Below are 22,500 nucleotides of genomic sequence, written 5' to 3'. Positions count from 1 at the left end.
TGTGGTTGTGTGTGTGTGTGGGGTTTGAGCACTGGACACATCTGCCAGCTCTGTGCTCCTACTGCCCACAAGTTGACTTAAATGGGCTCTGGCGTCTTGTGAGGTGGAGGAGACTTCACTCAGACTAATAACTCATCCCTGCATACTTGATGAAAACCCGAAGGTGAAAAAGATGTTTAGTGAAAAAAAATAAACGTATTCATTGCAGGTGTTCTACACAGGTAAGTAACATCTATCTGGTGAACTCATTCCAAAAGAGTATTACTGTATTATTCCTTTTCTTTCTTGGAGTTCCTGAGCTTTCGTTTCATTTAAGTGATCAGCCTTTCACTTTCTTTCTGCTATGCTTCAATCTTTTATGGGTAATTATTCTGTTTATCTTTTTCCTTTCTGTACGGTATTTTTTTTATGGGAGGCCCTAGTCTCGATAATGTTATCTAGTTTCCAGACTCCTCAACTTCCCAGTAAATAAATATAAAAAAAAAGATTGAAATTCCCGACAGCTCGCCGTCAGATTCTTGTATTGATAGACTTGCTTTTTCAAGTGTCAAAACTTTCACTTCCGTCTCATTTTTTGGAGGTGTAACTTATTATATGAGCAAAGGAGACGAGCAGAGATTAGAGCCTGTTGTGGTTAAATGTCTTTTACGTGAAACAACCTCAGCGGTTCGTTTTTATAAGTGAAGTGATCGTGTAAAGTGTGGGAGACATAAAAGGAATTCTTGATCATATGTGCATTTCTTAAAAAAATCTTTCATATTTGGATCCCATCTTCTGTTTACATCATCATCATCATCATCATCTTTGTCGTCGTCGTAGGTTTCTCCGTCATTCTTATGGTCTTTTGCTACTTCACCTTTGGCCACCATTATTATTATTATTATTTTTTTTTTTTTGGTCTTCTTCATACACAGGATGCGAGATGAGATAAGTTTGAACAGTGCCTCATCACATTTAGTCTGCCAAACTTTTCTACTTATAGGCCTAGTTAAAGCTTTAAATTAGCGCGGTGTCTCTACGTCTGAAGGAGAGAGAGAGAGAGAGAGAGAGAGAGAGAGAGAGAGAGAGAGAGAGAGAGAGAGAGAGAGAGAGAGAGAGAGTGCGTAACTTTTGGACCCAACGAGTATATATTTATTTTTGGGAAAAAAAACTTTTAATCAAAATTGGCTCTGATAGTTATGTAAGTTGTAAGGGCGTCTACATTTCATGCTGTTACGCAACTGTATTTTCTTGTGGATTATACAGTAATCTGTATCACCTGAGTATTTGTTGCATAAGAGACGTGGATCCTTTCGTTTCTTTGTTATTTAGATTTCTAGCACTTTTTATTGTCCATAGTCTAGATTACCCAGTTGAAATTCTCGCATTTCATCCTGTGACAATTTATGTGATCGATTATTAATTTTTGATATGACTGAGAATTTTAGGAAACATTTTTATCTTGATACTTGCAAAGTAATCGTAGAATAATTTTAATCACGGAAGAAAAATATTATGGGAAAGAGTTTTGCGTTTTGTAATCAGATGTAGCACAAGGATTAATTTTGGATAAGATTAGAAAGTTCCCAAAAAGAATTTGATTAAATCATGTTTAAGGAGTTTTAGATAAGGAGCTTATGTTTTATCAAATTAAGTTTGCTTTTGGGTACAGGAAATGGATTGCTGGTAGGCCTTTGTGTTATTGCTGAAATTATGAAAGTTTTTTTTTTAATTTACAACAGGGAATTAAATGAACAGGTTAACTGAATTTCGTAAAAAAACTTTTCCTTTGTTTTTCATATATTCTTCAAGTGATACAATTTACTATTTTCTTATGGAAATTATTGAATGAATTCCTTGGGCTGTGAAAGATATTTCCTTTTTAAGTTTCGGTTTGGTTATATGTGCACGAGTGTAATCATATATATGTCATAGAATTCTAGATGCCGCAGGCATAAGACCCCGCTATTAATTCTCCCCTGTAGATGTAACTCGTTGATATTCCTGTCATTCTAATGATATACGATTCTTTTATAACCATTTTATTGCAGAGACATACACGCGTTAAAACCCTTGTACGGTTTTAACAGCTTTAAATATTTTCATGTCCTTTGGTCTTCCTCCCATATTTCTAGCAACGAGAGATATTTTGTCATCTTGCGGATTAATATCTTCCTTTACGTTCTTTTCCCACCTGCAGTTTAGCCACATTCGACAGGGAATGATTCTTTGAATATTCCTGTTTTATCATAATGCTGCAGGCCCAGTTTCTTGCTTCGTTTTGTTTTCCTTCGTAATTCAGTTTGGTAATAATTTGCTTTGCTTTAAAAATGCTGTGGTACATTCATTAATTTGATTTCATGTGTACATTCTCTCTCTCTCTCTCTCTCTCTCTCTCTCTCTCTCTCTCTCTCTCTCTCTCTCTCTCTCAGGATGTAGTTTACGTGTAGAGAGCTGGGCTCACATTTTGAAGGCCCGTGTATTGATCCACGTCTCGGACTTATATGTGAGTTTGTACCATCCTTACCAGGGCTCAAGAAAAAGCCTGTCATAGGCTAGTAACTTTAACCTTATATCCTTCATGTATGACCCCCTCTAGTAGAAAAAATTTATGTGGTACACAAACTATATATATATATATATATATATATATATATATATATATATATATATATATATATATATATATATATATATATATATATATACATAAAATACATACATACATACATACATACATACATAAAGTGTGTGTGTACACATATATAATAATTTTTATTATTATTATTATTATTATTATTATTATTATTATTATTATTATTATTATTATTATTATTATTATATCGAAAATAAAACCAGGAGCCACCCGTAGTTGTTTTATATCGTTTCAATGAGGCCATTCTTCCTGGCCGGGAAGAAGGTCGACCTTGAGAATCCTGTGAAAATTGCGATGCATTTTACATTCTTAACTCATTTCGCTGAGGGTAATTGGCCCGTAAGCATTCATTACGTGCGAAATGCTGTTTATGAACGTGATACGTGCAATTACGTGTCGGCCTTAAGTGATTTTGAAAAGGTGCAAAGAAATTTAGAGTGAGGAGGAGGAGGAGGAGGAGAAGGAGGGGGGGGGGTTGCCGCGTTCAGGGCGGTCGCCTAGAGTTGATGGTCTAATTGGGTATTAGGTTTTCTTAGGAGAAAGTAGTAGTAGTAGTAGTAGTAGATAGTTGGTGTTGTTTTAGTAATTGGTGTAGTAGTGTCCTTACTATTAATAGTAGCAGTTGGTGTTGTTGTAGTGCTCTGATCAATAATAATAGTAATAACAGTAGTGGTAGTAGTAGTTGTTGTTGCTCTTGTATTAATTGGTGTAGTAATATCTTGACTATTAACAGTAATTGTAGGAGTTGTATTAGTATTAGTAGTAGTCGCAGTAGTAGTAGTAGTTGGTGTTGATGTAGTAATTGAAGTAGTATCGTGACTATTAATAGTTGCAGCAGCCGTAGTAGTAGTAGTAGTAGTAGTAGTAGTAGCAGTAGTAGTAGTAGTAGTAGTAATTGGTGCAGTAGTATCCTGGTATCCTATTAATGGTAGTTGGTGTAATAGTATTCTAGTATCATATTAATGCTAGTAATAATAATAGTAGTAGTTGGTGTCATTGTAGTAACTGATGTAGTATTACCCTAGTACCCTATTAATGATAGTAGTAGTTGATGTTGTTGTAGTAGTTAGTGTAGTAGTCTCTAGTATCCTATTAATGATATTAGTAGTAATAGTAGTAGCTGTTGTTGTAGTAATTTAGGTAGTAATATCCTGACTATTAACGCCAATCTCTTGAAAAAATGACCGTCAAAGAAATTCAGTCTTATGTTGAAAATTACTGGCCGCGTTCACAAACCCTGTGATGAACTCACTCACCGGTCGCGTTCATGTGCTCTTTGAACAATAACTAAGTACAGAGGACAGTTATTGCTTCTTTCGTTCAGATTTATACGAGACAGGCTCCAACGTAATTTTGGGATTTACCTAATTCATAATATCCATAATGCTAATCGGATGATATTTAAGCATTTAGGGTCCCTAAGTCGTTGCTATAAATTGTACGCCACGACACCAGGACTTGTCTTTAACGGCTCTCTCTCTCTCTCTCTCTCTCTCTCTCTCTCTCTCTCTCTCTCTCTCTCTCTCTCTCAGACACACACATACACATACATGCATTTCAGTTTCGACTCACAGCACAGCCAGCGGCTCTCTCTCTCTCTCTCTCTCTCTCTCTCTCTCTCTCTCTCTCTCTCTCTCTCTCTCTCTCTTTCTCTTTTCCGCTGTTCTGTGTGAAGATTGTATTTTTGTGTATAATATTATCTTTAACATGCAATTAATTTTCTTTTTTCTTTACAGGTAAACGACAGTTTTCTGTTGATATGCAGTCAGCGGCAAAATGTGAGTTCTGTCATTTCTGTTTATGCAGATAATTTGTCTGTTAAATCTTACTTTTCTCGGTTCTCTTTCAAAGAGTCGTATTCAAAATTTTCCTTCCACAAACTAATTGATTTAGAATTTATTTACTCTTCATGTAACCCAATCTAAATGCGGTCACTTGGGAACGTTGTAATTTATTTATGAAAAAGTGGTTTATGATGAGCGTTTTATTTTTAAAGGAGGGTTGCTAAAGCTAAACAATAGTTTAAAGGTATTTTGAGGAAAATTGTAACGTATTAAGACGTTTACAAATAAAGATATGCCCTCTCTCTCTCTCTCTCTCTCTCTCTCTCTCTCTCTCTCTCTCTCTCTCTCTCTCTCTCTCTCTCAACCTGCTTTTACGCCTTTATTCATTCCAGTCAGACTTGTAACACCGGTAACCATGCGCGTGAAGACAAGAATTATTAGCACCGGATGTTTTTTTGCCAGCGACCTATTAGCATCGGTACTTCGATTAAAAGCGGCGCTTGCTAATGAGACGGATCAAAAACTAGCTATTAGCATGACATTCGTGCTGATACCTCTCGTATACGCTCATGCACTGAGTGATATGCGAACAGTAGACTTCGTATACGCGAATATTTCCACGTGCCAGTGGTAATGCATCAGTACATCCGTACGCACACACACTTGTATATGTATGTATATATATATATATATATATATATATATATATATATATATATATATATATGTATGTATGTATGTATGTATATATGTCTATATATATTATATATACATTGATTTAATACATATTTGCATATATATATATATATATATATATATATATATATATATATATATATATATATATATATATATATATATATATATATATATATATATATATTGTGTGGGATTATACATAGGTGCATGTGTATGTATGTATGTGTGCTTATTTGTGTGAATTCACAAAATATTATGTCGTTCGGTTCCAATCGTTTGCAAGAAAATTTTCTTTTGATGAGAAGGAACCCTGTACATACACTATTTACTTTATACATCGGTAACAGTAGTTTCGGTTGTATTTTCTACATGCGTTTGGGATGATATAAAATATTTAATTACTTTTCTTTGAACTGACTTTGTGAACTCGTTAGATGTCAAGAAAACTATGAGAATATACACACATGAAGGTTTGTCCTCATTCATGTGGCATGAAATTGTTTTATGTGAGTACGTGCGAACGTGCCTATGTACGCAGGTGTATATTCCTGTTACAGCAGTGTAAGTTATATTTTTCTACGTGCTTATGGGCTGGTAAAATATTTAACTACTTGTCATTGAACTGACTATGTGATCTCATCAGATGTCAAGAAAAATGTAAGATTCTATACCCATGAAGGTTTACCTTTATTCTTGTGGTAAGAAATAGTTTTATGTGAGTGCGTATGTATGTATATATGTGTGTGTATGTACCGTGTGTATGTACGTATGTATGTATGTATGTATGTACGTATGTGTAAAAGTTTGCGTGCGGATCAAACCTTCAAATGGTTGCGCCCTGACCTCACGCGAGCGCTTGCCTGCTGGCCGGCAGCGGAGCCCAATTTTGATCGATAAGCCGGAGGCAAACGTTCGCTGAATTATTGAAGAGGTGGTGAGGGAGCCGTGCTAATGATTACGCGTTTTTATGATATATATGTATTTCGATGTCAATTATAATAGGGCGCATTTAGGGAAAGAGCGATTTCGGGTGGGACGAAATGGGCCACCAACCAATTCGCTAGTGATCTGGCCGTATCACAGGGTCTAATTTACCTCTCTTATACACGATGCCACGAGGTTTTGACGGAACTGGATTAGTGGACGGCGGGTCTTCTCTCCTGATTTATTGGCACTTTTGATTATTTTAACTTGGCGCCTTTGAAGTCCCCCAGAACCCCGTTGAGGTGTGTGTGTCTCATTTGTCTTTAGTAGCTTTTCTCCAGAACAATAGATTCTTATTGATGGGCCTCATGTGGATGTGATTGATGCGCTTTTGTACTTGATTGATTACCCCATGTCGGGGCGGGAGAAAGGTAGTATTTACCTTGTCATTGGTTTTTATTACAAGTCTGTAAGCGCGGCAGTTTTTTTTTTTTTTTTTTTTTTTTTTTTTATCTGCGATCCTGGGCAAACCGAAGCACGTGTTTGTCACTTCTCCATGCTTGGAGTATTTGTCAATATCGCCAATACCTGTTATTTACTTCTTCTCCTATCGCCATTCAGTGATACCGTTTTTTTTTTTTTTTACACATTTGCCCCCTTTTTTTTTTTTTTTTTTTTTTTTTTTTTTTTTACACATTTGCGGCTTCGCATTACCGTTTGACAGATGCGCGATCTATCGGTCGGGCCCCGCGTTTGTTTGTTTGTTTTGATTGAGGCGGTAATTGTGTTGCAGTTTATTTTCAGTTTATTTTTTCCTCGTCTGTCTCTAGTTGACGTTTCCGGGTCCGATTTCGCTCCTGTGTTTTATTCTGTTTTTATTATTTTTAGATGGTGGCATCGTAATTAGCTCGCTGTTTTTGGGTATACAGTTTTAATTTTATTTGGTCTTGTGAATCTGGCGATGACAGTACTCAGAGGTCATCAGTCAATAATGATTGAGTTAGAAAGTGACAACAGAGTAGGTCAACCTCAGATGACATGCAGTGTAATAGATAACTTATATTATTATTATTATTATTATTATTATTATTATTATTATTATTATTATTATTATTATTATTATTATTATTATTAGATTTAATTGAACCCATATTATGAGTGTAAGGCGCGTGACACTTATTAGCAATGAAAAATGTTTCATGATAAACTGGGCAGTAGACTGTTAATATTATTAAAGTTTGACACGTTACATCTCTGTAAGTTTGTAGATGTATTACTTCACAGTACAGAAAATATTAACACAAATATTAATTTTATATCAAGAGTATTTAAAACTTAGTGAGACCTTGTTAGTTAAGTGTTAGTTCCTGGTTACTATGTAATGTTGTAAGTGAAAATGAATCATACATTATCATTATTATCCTAAAAGTTTCATTTAATTTTCATGTAAACAGTAAAAGATGTAAAGAGTTCCATTAGTGGGATACCGCTGATTTCGATCATTTTAAAGCCTTTAAGCGTATGAGGTTAAATGTGGACGTGTTTACCCTTTACATTCGTAACAAATTAAAAGCTGATATTGTTCAGAGTACGTGAATTATTTTAGTGAATTATTTGCTCTTTTAGATACCATCAGTTTTGTGATGTTGAACAAGAATTGTATAAAATCACTGGCTATGTTTTATGTAAGGCTGATTGATAATCTCGTTGATGCTTGTAGTCCTTTGAAATTGACACGGAGGTAAATGAAAGTGACATTTGCCAACAACTTCATGGTGGTAGTTTTATGTTCGTGGTATTACGAAATAGTGACAGCTAATGATAACCTTTACGCATGACTGATGATGATGATGATGCGAGTAATAAATTGTTGCGTTTAAATAATTAAAAAACGATAAATATCCATGGCCGGTATTGTAGGATGAAAATATTGAAAGATAAATGTAATTCTGTATAGTGTATTGTTATAAGTGGAAATATGCGCGTCAAGACCTTTTAAACAGAAACAGATGATTGGATTTAATGATATTGGACGGGCAACTAGCTAATATAATGAGGTATGAAATATTCTGGACCTGAATACTTGTATTTAGGTGTTACTGCGGTTGAAAGTATTTCTTTTGGGCAGAAATGTGAGTAGCCATTGATTCGGTGAATTTACATTCCACAATGTCGTGCTTCGAAATATTATCAATGAAACATTCCTAGTTTAAAGGTGACAGTTTTATTTTATTTGGCCCTTGAGGTCTAGAGTAGAGGTGACACTTTTTTTTTTCTTTACTTTTGAGGTCCAAAGTAAAGGCGACACTTATTTTACTTTTGTCTTTTGTGGGCTGAATTACTCTTAAGTTGATGACTGTCCAAAGTTATTTAGGTATTGAGTCTGTCTAGACTTCATATATTTCCTTGATGCGTTTACTTTTTATATAGTTTTATATCGGCTGTATAGTCTCTGGGGAATGCGGTCACTGTCCTTTGTCACCGCAGTTTCCTTTAAATCAGAACTCTATACAAACATGTCGTAGATTATTCCTTTGGTGTTCGATGCGTTTGTAGTTGTTATGGTGTTTCCTTATAAATGTGTGGAGATTTATCGGTTCTCCATAACGAAAGTTCAACTATGTATGAATTAAAAGAGGGAGTGTTGCCATATGTGTTGTTGAACTTCAGTAACTATAATTATATCATGACGCCAAAGGGATAAGGTCATGTATATATATATATATATATATATATATATATATATATATATATATATATATATATATATTTATATATATACATGTATATGTATATGTACGTGTGTGTGTGTGTGTCTTTTTGTCCTCAGGATATAAAGCTTGCTACTCAGATTCATCAACACACATATACTATATATATATATATATATATATATATATATATATATATATATATATATATATATATATATATATATATATATGTGTGTGTATGTGTGTGTGTGTGTGCGTGTGTGTGTATATTATATGAATGAATGTGTGTGTGTATGTGTAAAGCACTATTTTTAATCCTTTTCAAGGGTAACATGACAGTATTATTTCCCCTTATTTCTAAATTGGTCCTTTAATTGGTTCTGCAATTTCAGTACAAATGATTACATCCAGTACTACAAGTTAGTGTTATTATTACTGCAAAAACAAGTGTCAGATGTCTACAGAATTTTTTAGGCTCCAGCTGGTGCCCGCCAGTTACTTTTACGGCCTTCTCCGGGACTTACTCTTCCGATACAGACGGAATCATGGCGGATGACAAACAATCAAACAGACAGACGATCGTGACGACGTCAAAGCCTCTGCCTTTGCTTTAGACATGGGAAAAACCTCTTAGAGGTTTGGACGTGACAAGATTCGTACATTGTGAATCTGTGAATGGGTTCGAGCGGGATGATTTTTTTTCTTTTTTTTTTGTGCTTGAACACGATGTGGTTCGATGTGGTCATTCATTAAACGAGTGTTTGTCTTGGTGAGTTCGAAATTAACACCTAGTGTTTATGTCCGTAGAATTTTTGTATATATTGATCTTTGCCTGTATTTTTATGTAACTTTTTTTTAGTTTTCTTTAACAGAAAACTATTGAGATGGCTTTGTCTGTCCGTCCGCACTTTTTCTGTCCGCCCTCAGATCTTAAAAACTACTAAGGCTAGAGGGCTGCAAATTAGTATGTTGATCATCCACCGTCCAATAATCAGACATACCAAATTGCAGCCCCGTAGCCTCGGTAGGTTTTATCTTATTTAAGGTTAAGGTTAGCTATGGATCGTGCATCTGGCACTACTAGAAGTTGCCAGCCGCCGACACATCTTCACTTGACCGCATCTGGGGGGCATCTGAGCGCTGCCCGGTCGTGGCTGAGAGTTTCATACTGCAGCACATCGAGTTTCATACAGCATTATACGCTGTACAGAAAACTTTGGCGCATTTTTCACTTGTCTGTTTTTGCTGAGGATCTTATTTCCTGTTCCTTTGATCCCATTTTCAGTCATTTATTGATTGGTACATGAGACTGGACCCAATTTTTGGTTATTGCTGATGTTATTTGATGTTAGCGTTGGGCTTTCGGCAACACTGGTTAATGTGCGTTAACTGCTCCAATCCTACCAATGAAGCTTGAATTTTTTGAACTTGCTTCTTTGGAATTAGATTTTGGTAATGTAATGGAAAACGTAAATGGTGGTTCCATAATTATCTTTCATTTTTTATTGTTAGTGCATAGCGAATAAGATTCTTTATTTTTATTTCTTTTAACTTTTGTTATGAGTACTTGCTTTTCTTAATTATTTGTAATCTTATAGTATATAAAATTTTGCCCAACTTACCACTTCATAATTTTTTACTTTCATCCCTCTTACCGAAAGATAAACATTCTCTCTCTCTCTCTCTCTCTCTCTCTCTCTCTCTCTCTCTCTCTCTCTCTCTCTCTCTCTCTCTCTCTCTCAAGGGTATATAACCCTTTGTTCTACCTCGTCCTGTCTATGTGTGTATGCAAATACTCAGGACGATAGTTAACATCGAGTCATTCATTCTCTCTCTCTCTCTCTCTCTCTCTCTCTCTCTCTCTCTCTCTCTCTCTCTCTCTCTCTCTCTCTCCAGTGAAGAATTAGAGGAATTTATTTCTGGGATAGAAATTCACTTGTCGTCATAATGTGGTTCGGATTCCACAATAAGCTGTAGGTCCCGTTGCTAGGTAACCAGTTGGTTCTTAGCCACGTAAAATAAATCTAATCCTTCGGGCCAGCCATAGGAGAGCTGTTAACCAGCTCAGTGGTCTGGTTAAACTAAGATATACTTAACTCTCTCTCTCTCTCTCTCTCTCTCTCTCTCTCTCTCTCTCTCTCTCTCTCTCTCTCTCTCTCTCTCTCTCTCTCTCTCTGAAGGGTATATAATTCTTTGTTCTACCTCTTCCTGTCTATGTGTGTATGCAAATACTCAGGACGATAGTTAACATCCAGTCAGTCATTCATCCTCTCTCTCTCTCTCTCTCTCTCTCTCTCTCTCTCTCTCTCTCTCTCTCTCTGAAGGGTAACCCTTTGTTCTACCTCGTCCTGTCTATGTGTGTATGCAAATACTGAGAACGATAGTTAACATCCAGTCATTCATTCTCTCTCTCTCTCTCTCTCTCTCTCTCTCTCTCTCTCTCTCTCTCTCTCTCTCTCTCTCTCTCTGAAAGGCTGTTACATACAAGACCGACGGAGATCATGACTTATGAGCTATCGGGGGACTAGGGGATTGCAACCCCCTCTCCTTTATTTATTGTCGTACAGATCCGTCTTACGAATTAGAGGAAAAGAGAGAGAATGAGGAATTATCAAGGTGTTTTCATCTGTGCATCATTTCCTGATTAGTTTTTGTTTTACTCTTTTAGGTATGAGTTGATTTTGTTTTTCAGATCATTTATGTAATGTTATACGATGCAAGTTTTGCCCAAGAGATACGAGAATATGTATGAAGCTATATTTACTGCAATCTTACGGCATTTTAAGAAATTTTAAGCGTATGTGATGGGAAAATGGCATGGGAAAAGTATTGGAAAGGAAGAGAAAGAGTCGATGGACTTTGTGTAAGGGGTTTCTACAGGCTGCTAGTGAGCTTTCACGCACGGCTTAACGGATTAAGTGAGAAAGCGCCCTCTCTCTCTCTCTCTCTCTCTCTCTCTCTCTCTCTCTCTCTCTCTCTCTCTCTCTCTCTCTCTATATATATATATATATATATATATATATATATATATATATATATATATATATATATATATATAGTATCATAGTATCAACGCTCTTCGAATGTAGTTTGTCTGGAATTAGAATTGTTATAGGACGTAAGGGAATGAGGAAATATTGGTCCCCTGTTAGTCGTACGTTAGAGTAGTCGCGATGATCGCTTAGGACACCAATTTTTTCCTTTTTCCGTATTGTTTTTCTTTTAGTTTTTCTTTTTTTCTTTTTTGTAAAGGAAACTCATATCGTTTCAAAAGAAGCTGTTGCACCAATGAATGTAATGGCTAATTTATTTTAGTGTGTTTGGTAAATGATGTTAGATGAATAGTTTTGTTTCACACTGTATAATAGAAGACGTTTGGTATGTAATATGTTCATAATTTTTCCTAAGAGGTTTGATATACTCATACGTTTTGCTCAGAGATGTTTGTTATATTCGTACTTTTTGCCAAGAGACGTTAGATATATTCATGCTTTTTGCATAGAGACATTTGATGCATTTATGGTTTTTTGCTAAGAGACGTTCGGTATGATCATACTTTTTGCTAAGACACTTGTAATATATTCATACTTTTTTTTGCAGACATTTTATTGTCAAGATGTCTCATTATCATAAAAATTCTGCTCTTCACTAAGGAGATGTAGATTTACTATTACATCTAGTGCGTAAAGTCATGAGAATATTGGATACCAACCGATTGCTTGCGTTGCGATTCTCGGAATCTTTTTGTTTATGGGTTGGGGTCCATTGCTTCCCAGAGTGGAGTCTTAATGATTTTCAATGTCGCCTTTGAGGTCTTTGTGTCTCTCTCTGCTCTATGGAAATGATCAAGTTGTTGTCTAAGTAATCTGTGTTCTTTTCTTAAAGTCCTAATGGAAAGTTCGTATAAAGGTTGTGTGTTTTTGTATGTAGGGTCTTGATGTAATGTGTTCAATAAATTTTGAAGAATTTCCTTTTCAAGGAAAAAGGTGATATCTCCCCCTAGCTCTTCGTTATTTGTGGTTTGCTAATTTTTATATTCATTATTGTTTGTGGAGAAAAAATCTGTCTTTTTTTCATCTCTAATTCCATTTTCCTCTCATTTTTTTTTCTTGTCATTTTCTTCTCACGATTGTTCAGCTTCACAGCTCTTTTGTCCTTTATGATTTAATCATTCTCTCTCTCTCTCTCTCTCTCTCTCTCTCTCTCTCTCTCTCTCTCTCTCTCTCTCTCTCTCTCTCTCTCTCATTAATGTTAGGAGTATAAATCTCACGACTTGGTCGGCCATTTTGCTTTCATGACGACCAGAAGACTTTACCATGGCATTATATTCTTTTGCTTTTGTTGCATTTATTTATTTAGATTTAATAGCCTCCCGTTCCGTAATACACCCCCCACTGTAATTAGATTATTGGTATTACCCTGACAACCGGGCTTCCGGGCGTAATTACAGTGTTGTGTGTATGTTCATGCATGGGATGTAATGGGATTGTCTGTAAGTAAATAGAGACTTTGTAAGATCGAACCGGCATGAAAAGTAAATAGGAAATGCTTTTCTCTTTCATTTATTACACAGACTCTCTCTCTCTCTCTCTCTCTCTCTCTCTCTCTCTCTCTCTCTCTCTCTCTCTCTCTCTCTCTCTCTGTGTGTGTGTGTGTGTGTTTTGTTCTTCATGATGTAATCTTTATAACAATGTTCAGGTTAATCTCTCTCTCTCTCTCTCTCTCTCTCTCTCTCTCTCTCTCTCTCTCTCTCTCTCTCTCTCTCTCTCTTGTTTTTCGTGATGTAATCTTTATAAAATTAATGTTAGGGGTTAATCTCTCTCTCTCTCTCTCTCTCTCTCTCTCTCTCTCTCTCTCTCTCTCTCTCTCTCTGTAATATATTTTGACAAGTGATTTTGCCCTGTCGCTGTCCCTCACTACTGCTCGTGCTAAAGGGATTTCTCTCTCTCTCTCTCTCTCTCTCTCTCTCTCTCTCATTTAGTACTGCATGTATACCTTGAATGTTTGATGTGGCGAGGGTATTTGTTTAGCCACAATGTAAGTGTACCACACAGCAATGCTTATTTTACCTCCGTGTATGAAGTGGTATCTCTGTAAGCTTAAACGTTGCTTAGTGTTGTTGTGTGTGCATCTGTATATAAATTTAGCTGAGGAGATAGTAGTATGTAATTTGCAAAATTTTGGTTAAGCTCATGATGAGTCTTTGGTACTGCATAGTATTCGTATATAATTATGAGCATACGTTTGTGCTAATCTATGTAAGCGATATATATATATATATATATATATATATATATATATATATATATATATATATATATATATATATATATATATATATATATATATATATATGACTATTTATCACATCACCGTGATTCATATACAATCAGAAAGCTACAAACGTCCTTTAATATCCAATTCACTCTACCTCGGAAATAATATATTTTCATATATGTTACCGAAGGGGAATTTTTAAGTTGATAATAAGTCCACCGTCCGTGGGATCGAACCAGCGACGGACGAGGAATCAGGACTACAGTGACGCACTAACGAAATCGGCCACAAGAGAGGTATAAGTGAATAACATCTCCCGTCAACTCACCCGTCGAACTCAGGTGTTTTGCGTTTGGAGACGATATCCACCCACCTCTGCCATGTTGACCGTGTAGTGCGTTTGTCGCACGTAGCCATATTATGACTATTTATCACATCACCGTGATTCATATACAATCAGAAAGCTACAAACGTCCTTTAATATCCAATTCACTCTACCTCGGAAATAATATATTTTCATATATGTTACCGAAGGGAATTTTTTGTTGATAATAAGTCCACCGTCCCGTGGGATCGAACCAGCGACGGACGAGGAATCAGGACTACAGTGACGCACTAACGAAATCGGCCACAAGAGAGGTATAAGTGAATAACATCTCCCGTCAACTCACCCGTCGAACTCAGGTGTTTTGCGTTTGGAGACGATATCCACCCACCTCTGCCATGTTGACCGTGTAGTGCGTTTGTCGCACGTAGCCATATTATGACTATTTATCACATCACCGTGATTCATATACAATCAGAAAGCTACAAACGTCCTTTAATATCCAATTCACTCTACCTCGGAAATAATATATTTTCATATATGTTACCGAAGGGGAATTTTTAAGTTGATAATAAGTCCACCGTCCCGTGGGATCGAACCAGCGACGGACGAGGAATCAGGACTACAGTGACGCACTAACGAAATCGGCCACAAGAGAGGTATAAGTGAATAACATCTCCCGTCAACTCACCCGTCGAACTCAGGTGTTTTGCGTTTGGAGACGATATCCACCCACCTCTGCCATGTTGACCGTGTAGTGCGTTTGTCGCACGTAGCCATATTATGACTATTTATCACATCACCGTGATTCATATACAATCAGAAAGCTACAAACGTCCTTTAATATCCAATTCACTCTACCTCGAAATAATATATTTTCATATATGTTACCGAAGGGGAATTTTTAAGTTGATAATAAGTCCACCGTCCGTGGGATCGAACCAGCGACGGACGAGGAATCAGGACTACAGTGACGCACTAACGAAATCGGCCACAAGAGAGGTATAAGTGAATAACATCTCCGTCAACTCACCCGTCGAACTCAGGTGTTTTGCGTTTGGAGACGATATCCACCCACCTCTGCCATGTTGACCGTGTAGTGCGTTTGTCGCACGAGCCATATTATGACTATTTATCACATCACCGTGATTCATATACAATCAGAAAGCTACAAACGTCCTTTAATATCCAATTCACTCTACCTCGGAAATAATATATTTTCATATATGTTACCGAAGGGGAATTTTTTATGTTGATAATAAGTCCACCGTCCCGTGGGATCGAACCAGCGACGGACGAGGAATCAGGACTACAGTGACGCACTAACGAAATCGGCCACAAGAGAGGGTATAAGTGAATAACATCTCCCGTCAACTCACCCGTCGAACTCAGGTGTTTTTGCGTTTGGAGACGATATCCACCCACCTCTGCCATGTTGACCGTGTAGTGCGTTTTGTCGCACGTAGCCATATTATGACTATTTATCACATCACCGTGATTCATATACAATCAGAAAGCTACAAACGTCCTTTAATATCCAATTCACTCTACCTCGGAAATAATATATTTTCATATATGTTACGAAGGGGAATTTTTAAGTTGATAATAAGTCCACCGTCCCGTGGGATCGAACCAGCGACGGACGAGGAATCAGGACTACAGTGACGCACTAACGAAATCGGCCACAAGAGAGTATAAGTGAATAACATCTCCCGTCAACTCACCCGTCGAACTCAGGTGTTTTGCGTTTGGAGGCGATATCCACCCACCTCTGCCATGTTGACCGTGTGAGTGCGTTTGTCGCACGTAGCCATATTATGACTATTTATCACATCACCGTGATTCATATACAATCAGAAAGCTACAAACGTCCTTTAATATCCAATTCACTCTACCTCGGAAATAATATATTTTCATATATGTTACCGAAGGGAATTTTAAGTTGATAATAAGTCCACCGTCCCGTGGGATCGAACCAGCGACGGACGAGGAATCAGGACTACAGTGACGCACTAACGAAATCGGCCACAAGAGAGGTATAAGTGAATAACATCTCCCGTCAACTCACCCGTCGAACTCAGGTGTTTTGCGTTTTGGAGAGCGATATCCACCACCTCTGCCATGTTGACCGTGTAGTGCGTTTGTCGCACGTAGCCATATTATGACTATTTATCACATCACCGTGATTCATATACAATCAGAAAGCTACAAACGTCCTTTAATATCCAATTCACTCTACCTCGGAAATAATATATTTTCATATATGTTACCGAAGGGAATTTTTAAGTTGATAATAAGTCCACCGTCCCGTGGGATCGAACCAGCGACGGACGAGGAATCAGGACTACAGTGACGCACTAACGAAATCGGCCACAAGAGAGGTATAAGTGAATAACATCTCCCGTCAACTCACCCGTCGAACTCAGGTGTTTTGCGTTTGGAGACGATATCCACCACCTCTGCCATGTTGACCGTGTAGTGCGTTTGTCATGCGTAGCCATATTATGACTATTTATCACATCACCGTGATTCATATACAATCAGAAAGCTACAAACGTCCTTTAATATCCAATTCACTCTACCTCGGAAATAATATATTTTCATATATGTTACCGAAGGGGATTTTTAAGTTGATAATAAGTCCACCGTCCCGTGGGATCGAACCAGCGACGGACGAGGAATCAGGACTACAGTGACGCACTAACGAAATCGGCCTTAAAAAATTCCCCTTCGGTAACATATATGAAAATATATTATTTCCGAGGTAGAGTGAATTGATATTAAAGGACGTTTGTAGCTTTTTGATTGTATATGAATCACGGTGATGTGATAAATAGTCATAATATGGCTACGTATGACAAACGCACTACACGGTCAACATGGCAGAGGTGGGTGGATATCGTCTCCAAACGCAAAACACCTGAGTTCGACGGGTGAGTTGACGGGAGATGTTATTCACTTATACCTCTCTTGTGGCCGATTTCGTTAGTGCGTCACTGTAGTCCTGATTCCTCGTCCGTCGCTGGTTCGATCCCACGGGACGGTGGACTTATTATCAACTTAAAAAAATTCCCTTCGGTAACATATATGAAAATATATTATTTCCGAGGTAGAGTGAATTGATATTAAAGGACGTTTGTAGCTTTCTGATTGTATATGAATCACGGTGATGTGATAAATAGTCATAATATGGTTACGTGCGACAAACGCACTACACGGTCAACATGGCAGAGGTGGGTGGATATCGTCTCCAAAACGCAAAACACCTGAGTTCGACGGGTGAGTTGACGGGAGATGTTATTCACTTATACCTCTTTGTACGATTTCGTTAGTGCGTCACTGTAGTCCTGATTCCTCGTCCGTCGCTGGTTCGATCCCACGGGACGGTGGACTTATTATCAACTTAAAAATTCCTTCGGTAACATATATATGAAAATATATTATTTCCGAGGTAGAGTGAATTGATATTAAAGGACGTTTGTAGCTTTCGATTGTATATGAATCACGGTGATGTGATAAATAGTCATAATATGGCTACGTGCGACAAACGCACTACACGGTCAACATGGCAGAGGTGGGTGGATATCGTCTCCAAACGCAAAACACCTGAGTTCGACGGGTGAGTTGACGGGAGATGTTATTCACTTATACCTCTCTTTGTGGCCGATTTCGTTAGTGCGTCACTGTAGTCCTGATTCCTCGTCCGTCGCTGGTCTGATCCCACGGGACGGTGGACTTATTATCAACTTAAAAATTCCTTCGGTAACATATATGAAAAAATATATTATTTCCGAGGTAGAGTGAATTGATATTAAAGGACGTTTGTAGCTTTGATTGTATATGAATCACGGTGATGTGATAAATAGTCATAATATGGCTACAGTGACAAACGCACTACACGGTCAACATGGCAGAGGTGGGTGGATATCGTCTCCAAACGCAAAACACCTGAGTTCGACGGGTGAGTTGACGGGAGATGTTATTCACTTATACCTCTCTTGTGGCCGATTTCGTTAGTGCGTCACTGTAGTCCTGATTCCTCGTCCGTCGCTGGTTCGATCCCACGGGACGGTGGACTTATTATCAACTTAAAAATTCCCCTTCGGTAACATATATGAAAATATATTATTTCGAGGTAGAGTGAATTGGATATTAAAGGACGTTTGTAGCTTTCTGATTATATATATATATATATATAAATTATAATAACTTTTGTACGTGATTCATTTATCACACATTTATCTTATTTTTCACCTGTAGTAATGAGTGATATATATATATATATATATATATATATATATATATATATATATATATATATATATATATATATTATATATATATATATATATATATGCATATTCCTTGTCCAGTGGTTAGGATGTATGCCTCATGAGGAGAGGTCGTTGGTTCGATTCCTGAGGAGTTCGTGAATCTCGTACCTATGGTGGGCTGTATGGAGGGTGGAAAAGGCCAAGGGTCTAGCAGCCTCATTCTAAATCTTACAAGATACCTTGAGGCTAAAATGTATAAAAGAGAAAGTGTACATATGAATGGTAATGTAGAGAAGTTTTTGCGTATGGGTTACAATTTTTTTTCTTTCTTTCGCATACACTAAAAAGTGTAAATTATCTGTGATTTTTAAAAGTGTATTTATTACAGATATTTCAGTCAACGCATGTTATTCTGGAGTATCCAGAATACTAGATAAAAAAAATAATAAAGTGAAAAGGAGAAAATGATAGGTAAAGAAATCATCGTAAATTTCTTTTCATTCCTATTCTGTACTTTACCTCCTACCCTGACCTGGCCTCCCTTCTTGCCCCCCCTCCCACCTCCTCCCCCCTCCCTCCATCCCCATCGATCGGAGTTTTGTAGCCATGGTCCAAAATCCTGCCATTTACCGTTTCAGCAAGATTGCTGTTCCAGTGTTATAGCCTTATTGTATCATTCTTTATTTATTTATTTTTGGTTCCATGCATATGCTGTGCATTCCCCTAACCCATCTTTACCTCTCCACCTTTCCCCTGCTCTTCTTCTTCCGCCCCCTTCCCCCCTCCTTTTTTTAGCAGTTTTGGGATTTCTGTTCCCCTTACGGACGATTTAGAATTTTTATTAATTCACTGAAAATAGAGAGCTTGGTTATGCGATTCCGCCAAGTTTATGTCGAGAGATTCAAGTCTGCCGTTGATACCAGATATACATTTTCTGTTGGGAGCCACCACCAAGGGCCTGGAATTGGCCTTCCCAAAACATTTGAATCTCTCTCTCTCTCTCTCTCTCTCTCTCTCTCTCTCTCTCTCTCTCTCTCTCTCTCTCTCCTCGTCGTGAGTGACACGGCTTTCGGTTATTTTTTCAAGTCAATCCTTGTTGATACTGTGAAATAGCCAGAAGTGTTGTTCGTGTGCTGGATTTTTGAGAGAGAGAGAGAGAGAGAGAGAGAGAGAGAGAGAGAGAGAGAGAGGATCAAATGTAGATTGAAGTGGTGGTGGGGAAGAAGAGGAGGAGGAGGAGGAGGAGGACGATTTTGAGTGCTGGTGGTGTTGGTGGAGGGAGAGAATGAGGGGAAAAGTAGGAGGAGGAGGTGGTGGTAGAGGAGGGGGAGGAGGATATGGAGTAGAAGGAGGGTGTCCCGGTAGGCAGTCGGAAGCGTTGCCTCAGTCGCTGCTACAGGGAGGTCGAGACCACTCACGCACTCTCCCCTCTCTCGACTCACGCGTACCACGTCGCTATTCCAAACTCCTCCAGTTTTTACTCCTCTTCTTCAACTGAGCCTCTGAATCGCCCGTTTTGTTCATTCGTCCGCGATTGGTTATACCACTCCCTCTCGCCCCCCCTCCTCCGCCTTGGTTCCGTTTCGATGGTCATCACCTCCTGCTCTTACTGTACCTCCCCTGAAACGAGGCAAAAAAGAAGCGAAGAAGAAAATATAGACATACATCGGAGCGTCAGATTTTCCTCTCTTTTTCAAATCCCCCTCTTCCCATCATCTCCTCTCAGTTCCTTTCCAGACCGCTAAGACCAAAAAAAAAAAAAAAAAAAAAAAAAAAAAAAAAAAAAGTTCTTTCCAGCCTCCTCCACGTCATTTCCCCGATCCCAAGGAAGAACACACAAAGAATTAATGCCTTTTTCGCGCAACGGGGTGAAGGCCCTTGGGCTTGGAAATTAGGCCTCTGAAAGTAAATAATTATTACGTCTGGTCTCGGGTCCTCTGTGTGTGTACGTGTGTGGTTGTCCAAACAGAGGATTGTATAGAGAGAGAGAGAGAGAGAAAGAGAGAGAGAGAGAGAGAGAGGGAGGCCTTAGAAGCAGCAGCAGCAGCAGCAGCGATTTATCTGTTAACGGTCAGAGTTTTAACACCAAGCTACGAACCTCCTCCTCCTCCTCCTTCTTCTCCTCTACCACAAGCCCCTCTCTATTCGCCTCAACAGAGCTGATTACTGAGTAACGGAAGTTATTAAGACTGTCAGAATTATCATCTCTCTCCTTCTGACTTTCCTTCGTTAGCGTCGTCACTCATTCTCCTGATCAGCACAAAAAAATATATATAAATATATATAACAAGATTCGTTCCATAATTTTCCCGTATTTACCAATAGCGTCCAGTGCTCGAAGCCAGCCAGGTGCCGATTTGTGTATTGTGTAACTCTGTTTTGGTGTTGGTGATCTTTCCTTCGTTATATAAATAGCGTTCATTCATTCGTTTGTGGAAGCAGAAACAGCAGCGCAAAAGTTGTTTGTTAGTTGCGGTGTTTGTTTTGTGGGAATCAAGCTGTCCTTATCAAGAAGGTAAATCATTGCATACAAGTGGTATACAAAAATATTTCAATGCATATTCATATTCCTACTATTCTTTAGTAATACAGTATACATTCCAGTTTGATGAACTTCCCTTTTCTCTGTGGAACACCATTGACTAATTGAGTGTTATTGTTGTTTGACAATTTTTCTTCCTCATTTCCGTCAGTAGTTACGTAACGTAATCAAGTTGCATAATCATTATTGCCAAGAGTATTGCCACTGTGTTTATACAGATTCAGAACTGTTGTTTTCACTGTTTTCACTGTTTCCCTCTTGCGGTAGCGGATGCAAGTCAGTCGTCATCCACTCCACTCAGGAACATAACTTACCATTTAGACTGTAGTCACCGTTTCTGCTGTGACTTCAGTAATACAAGCACTCGATTACTCTCTCTCTTCCTCGACATCCTTCCCCAGTTATACTCAGCCGAGGAATTATCGTCCTCTTGCCCTCCGCAGATAACTCCTCTTCCCCTCGTTCCTTTTCTTTCCGAGCCTCTCCATCCTGTTCTCCATCCTGTTCAACCTCCATCCTCCCCCCGCCCCTCCTCAATCCACTCCCAGCCGTGCAGGATTTCACTGAGAGACAATACTATTACTATGAATCACGGAAAAAGATACAATACTTGATCTCGACATCGAGTTCCTGTGAAGATAAGGGGGAAAGCGTCTTCCCCCTCCTACCCCCCACCCCCCACAATCCTTCTTCCCCACGGTTACTCCTCCATCTCCTTATCCTTATCCTTATCCTCCTCATCCTCCCAATTTGTCCATCCTGCTCTGACTCTCCCCTCTCATCCAGCCATCTCCCCCCCCCCACCACCATTCTCTCCTCCGTTTTGAAGTTCATTCTTGTTGTGACGGTGATAAATATATATAAATATATATTTTTATTTTCTCTTTTCAAGTCTCAGTTCAAACACGAGTTTGATGTTAACTGTTTGTGAACGGTTGTTGATTATTAACGTGACACTTGTTTAGTATTAGCTACAGCAACCATAACGTTGTTGATGTGACACTGGTTGATGTGACACTGTTTGATGTGACACTGTTTGCCCAACCTACGCTTTATGACACAGATGGGAGCCAATCAGGATCAAGAGAGTGATGATCTCTGTAAGTATTCCCCCAGTGGTCTTATGTTCTCGTCTTGCTTGTGTTTTCATTTTATTCTCTCTATTGTTATCACGTTTTCTTTCGCTGAGATCCGCCACTTATCTTGTAGTTCGTATTTGTCATTTGAAGCTTATTGCTTGAGAATTTATATATATATATATATATATATATATATATATATATATATATATATATATATATATATATATATGTATATATATATAAA

At 38.0% G+C, this 22,500-nt stretch overlaps 1 protein-coding gene across 4 annotated transcripts in view; it reads left to right on the top strand.

Annotated features, from left to right (window-relative positions):
• Camta (Calmodulin-binding transcription activator) overlaps window positions 1-22,500 on the top strand; it is a 1,022,478-nt gene that overhangs the window by 391,636 nt on the left and 608,342 nt on the right. Inside the window, exons 1-2 of one of the 4 annotated variants that reach the window (XM_067116406.1) lie at window positions 19,818-21,147; window positions 22,067-22,274. The exons of 1 other annotated variant lie outside the window; for it this stretch is intronic. In XM_067116406.1, coding sequence (XP_066972507.1) covers window positions 22,229-22,274 — 46 coding nt within the window. In that variant the 5' untranslated portion in view covers window positions 19,818-21,147; window positions 22,067-22,228. Of the gene's footprint in view, window positions 1-19,817; window positions 22,275-22,500 lie in introns of those variants that run through there. 2 more of the 4 variants (XM_067116407.1, XM_067116408.1) reach the window with 2 other exon arrangements.

Source organism: Macrobrachium rosenbergii, chromosome 14 (assembly GCF_040412425.1).
Source record: "Macrobrachium rosenbergii isolate ZJJX-2024 chromosome 14, ASM4041242v1, whole genome shotgun sequence".
NCBI classification, from domain to species: domain Eukaryota; kingdom Metazoa; phylum Arthropoda; class Malacostraca; order Decapoda; family Palaemonidae; genus Macrobrachium; species Macrobrachium rosenbergii.
The sequence above is the reverse complement of the archived record's forward strand: the minus strand, read 5'-3'. Positions and strand labels throughout refer to the sequence as shown.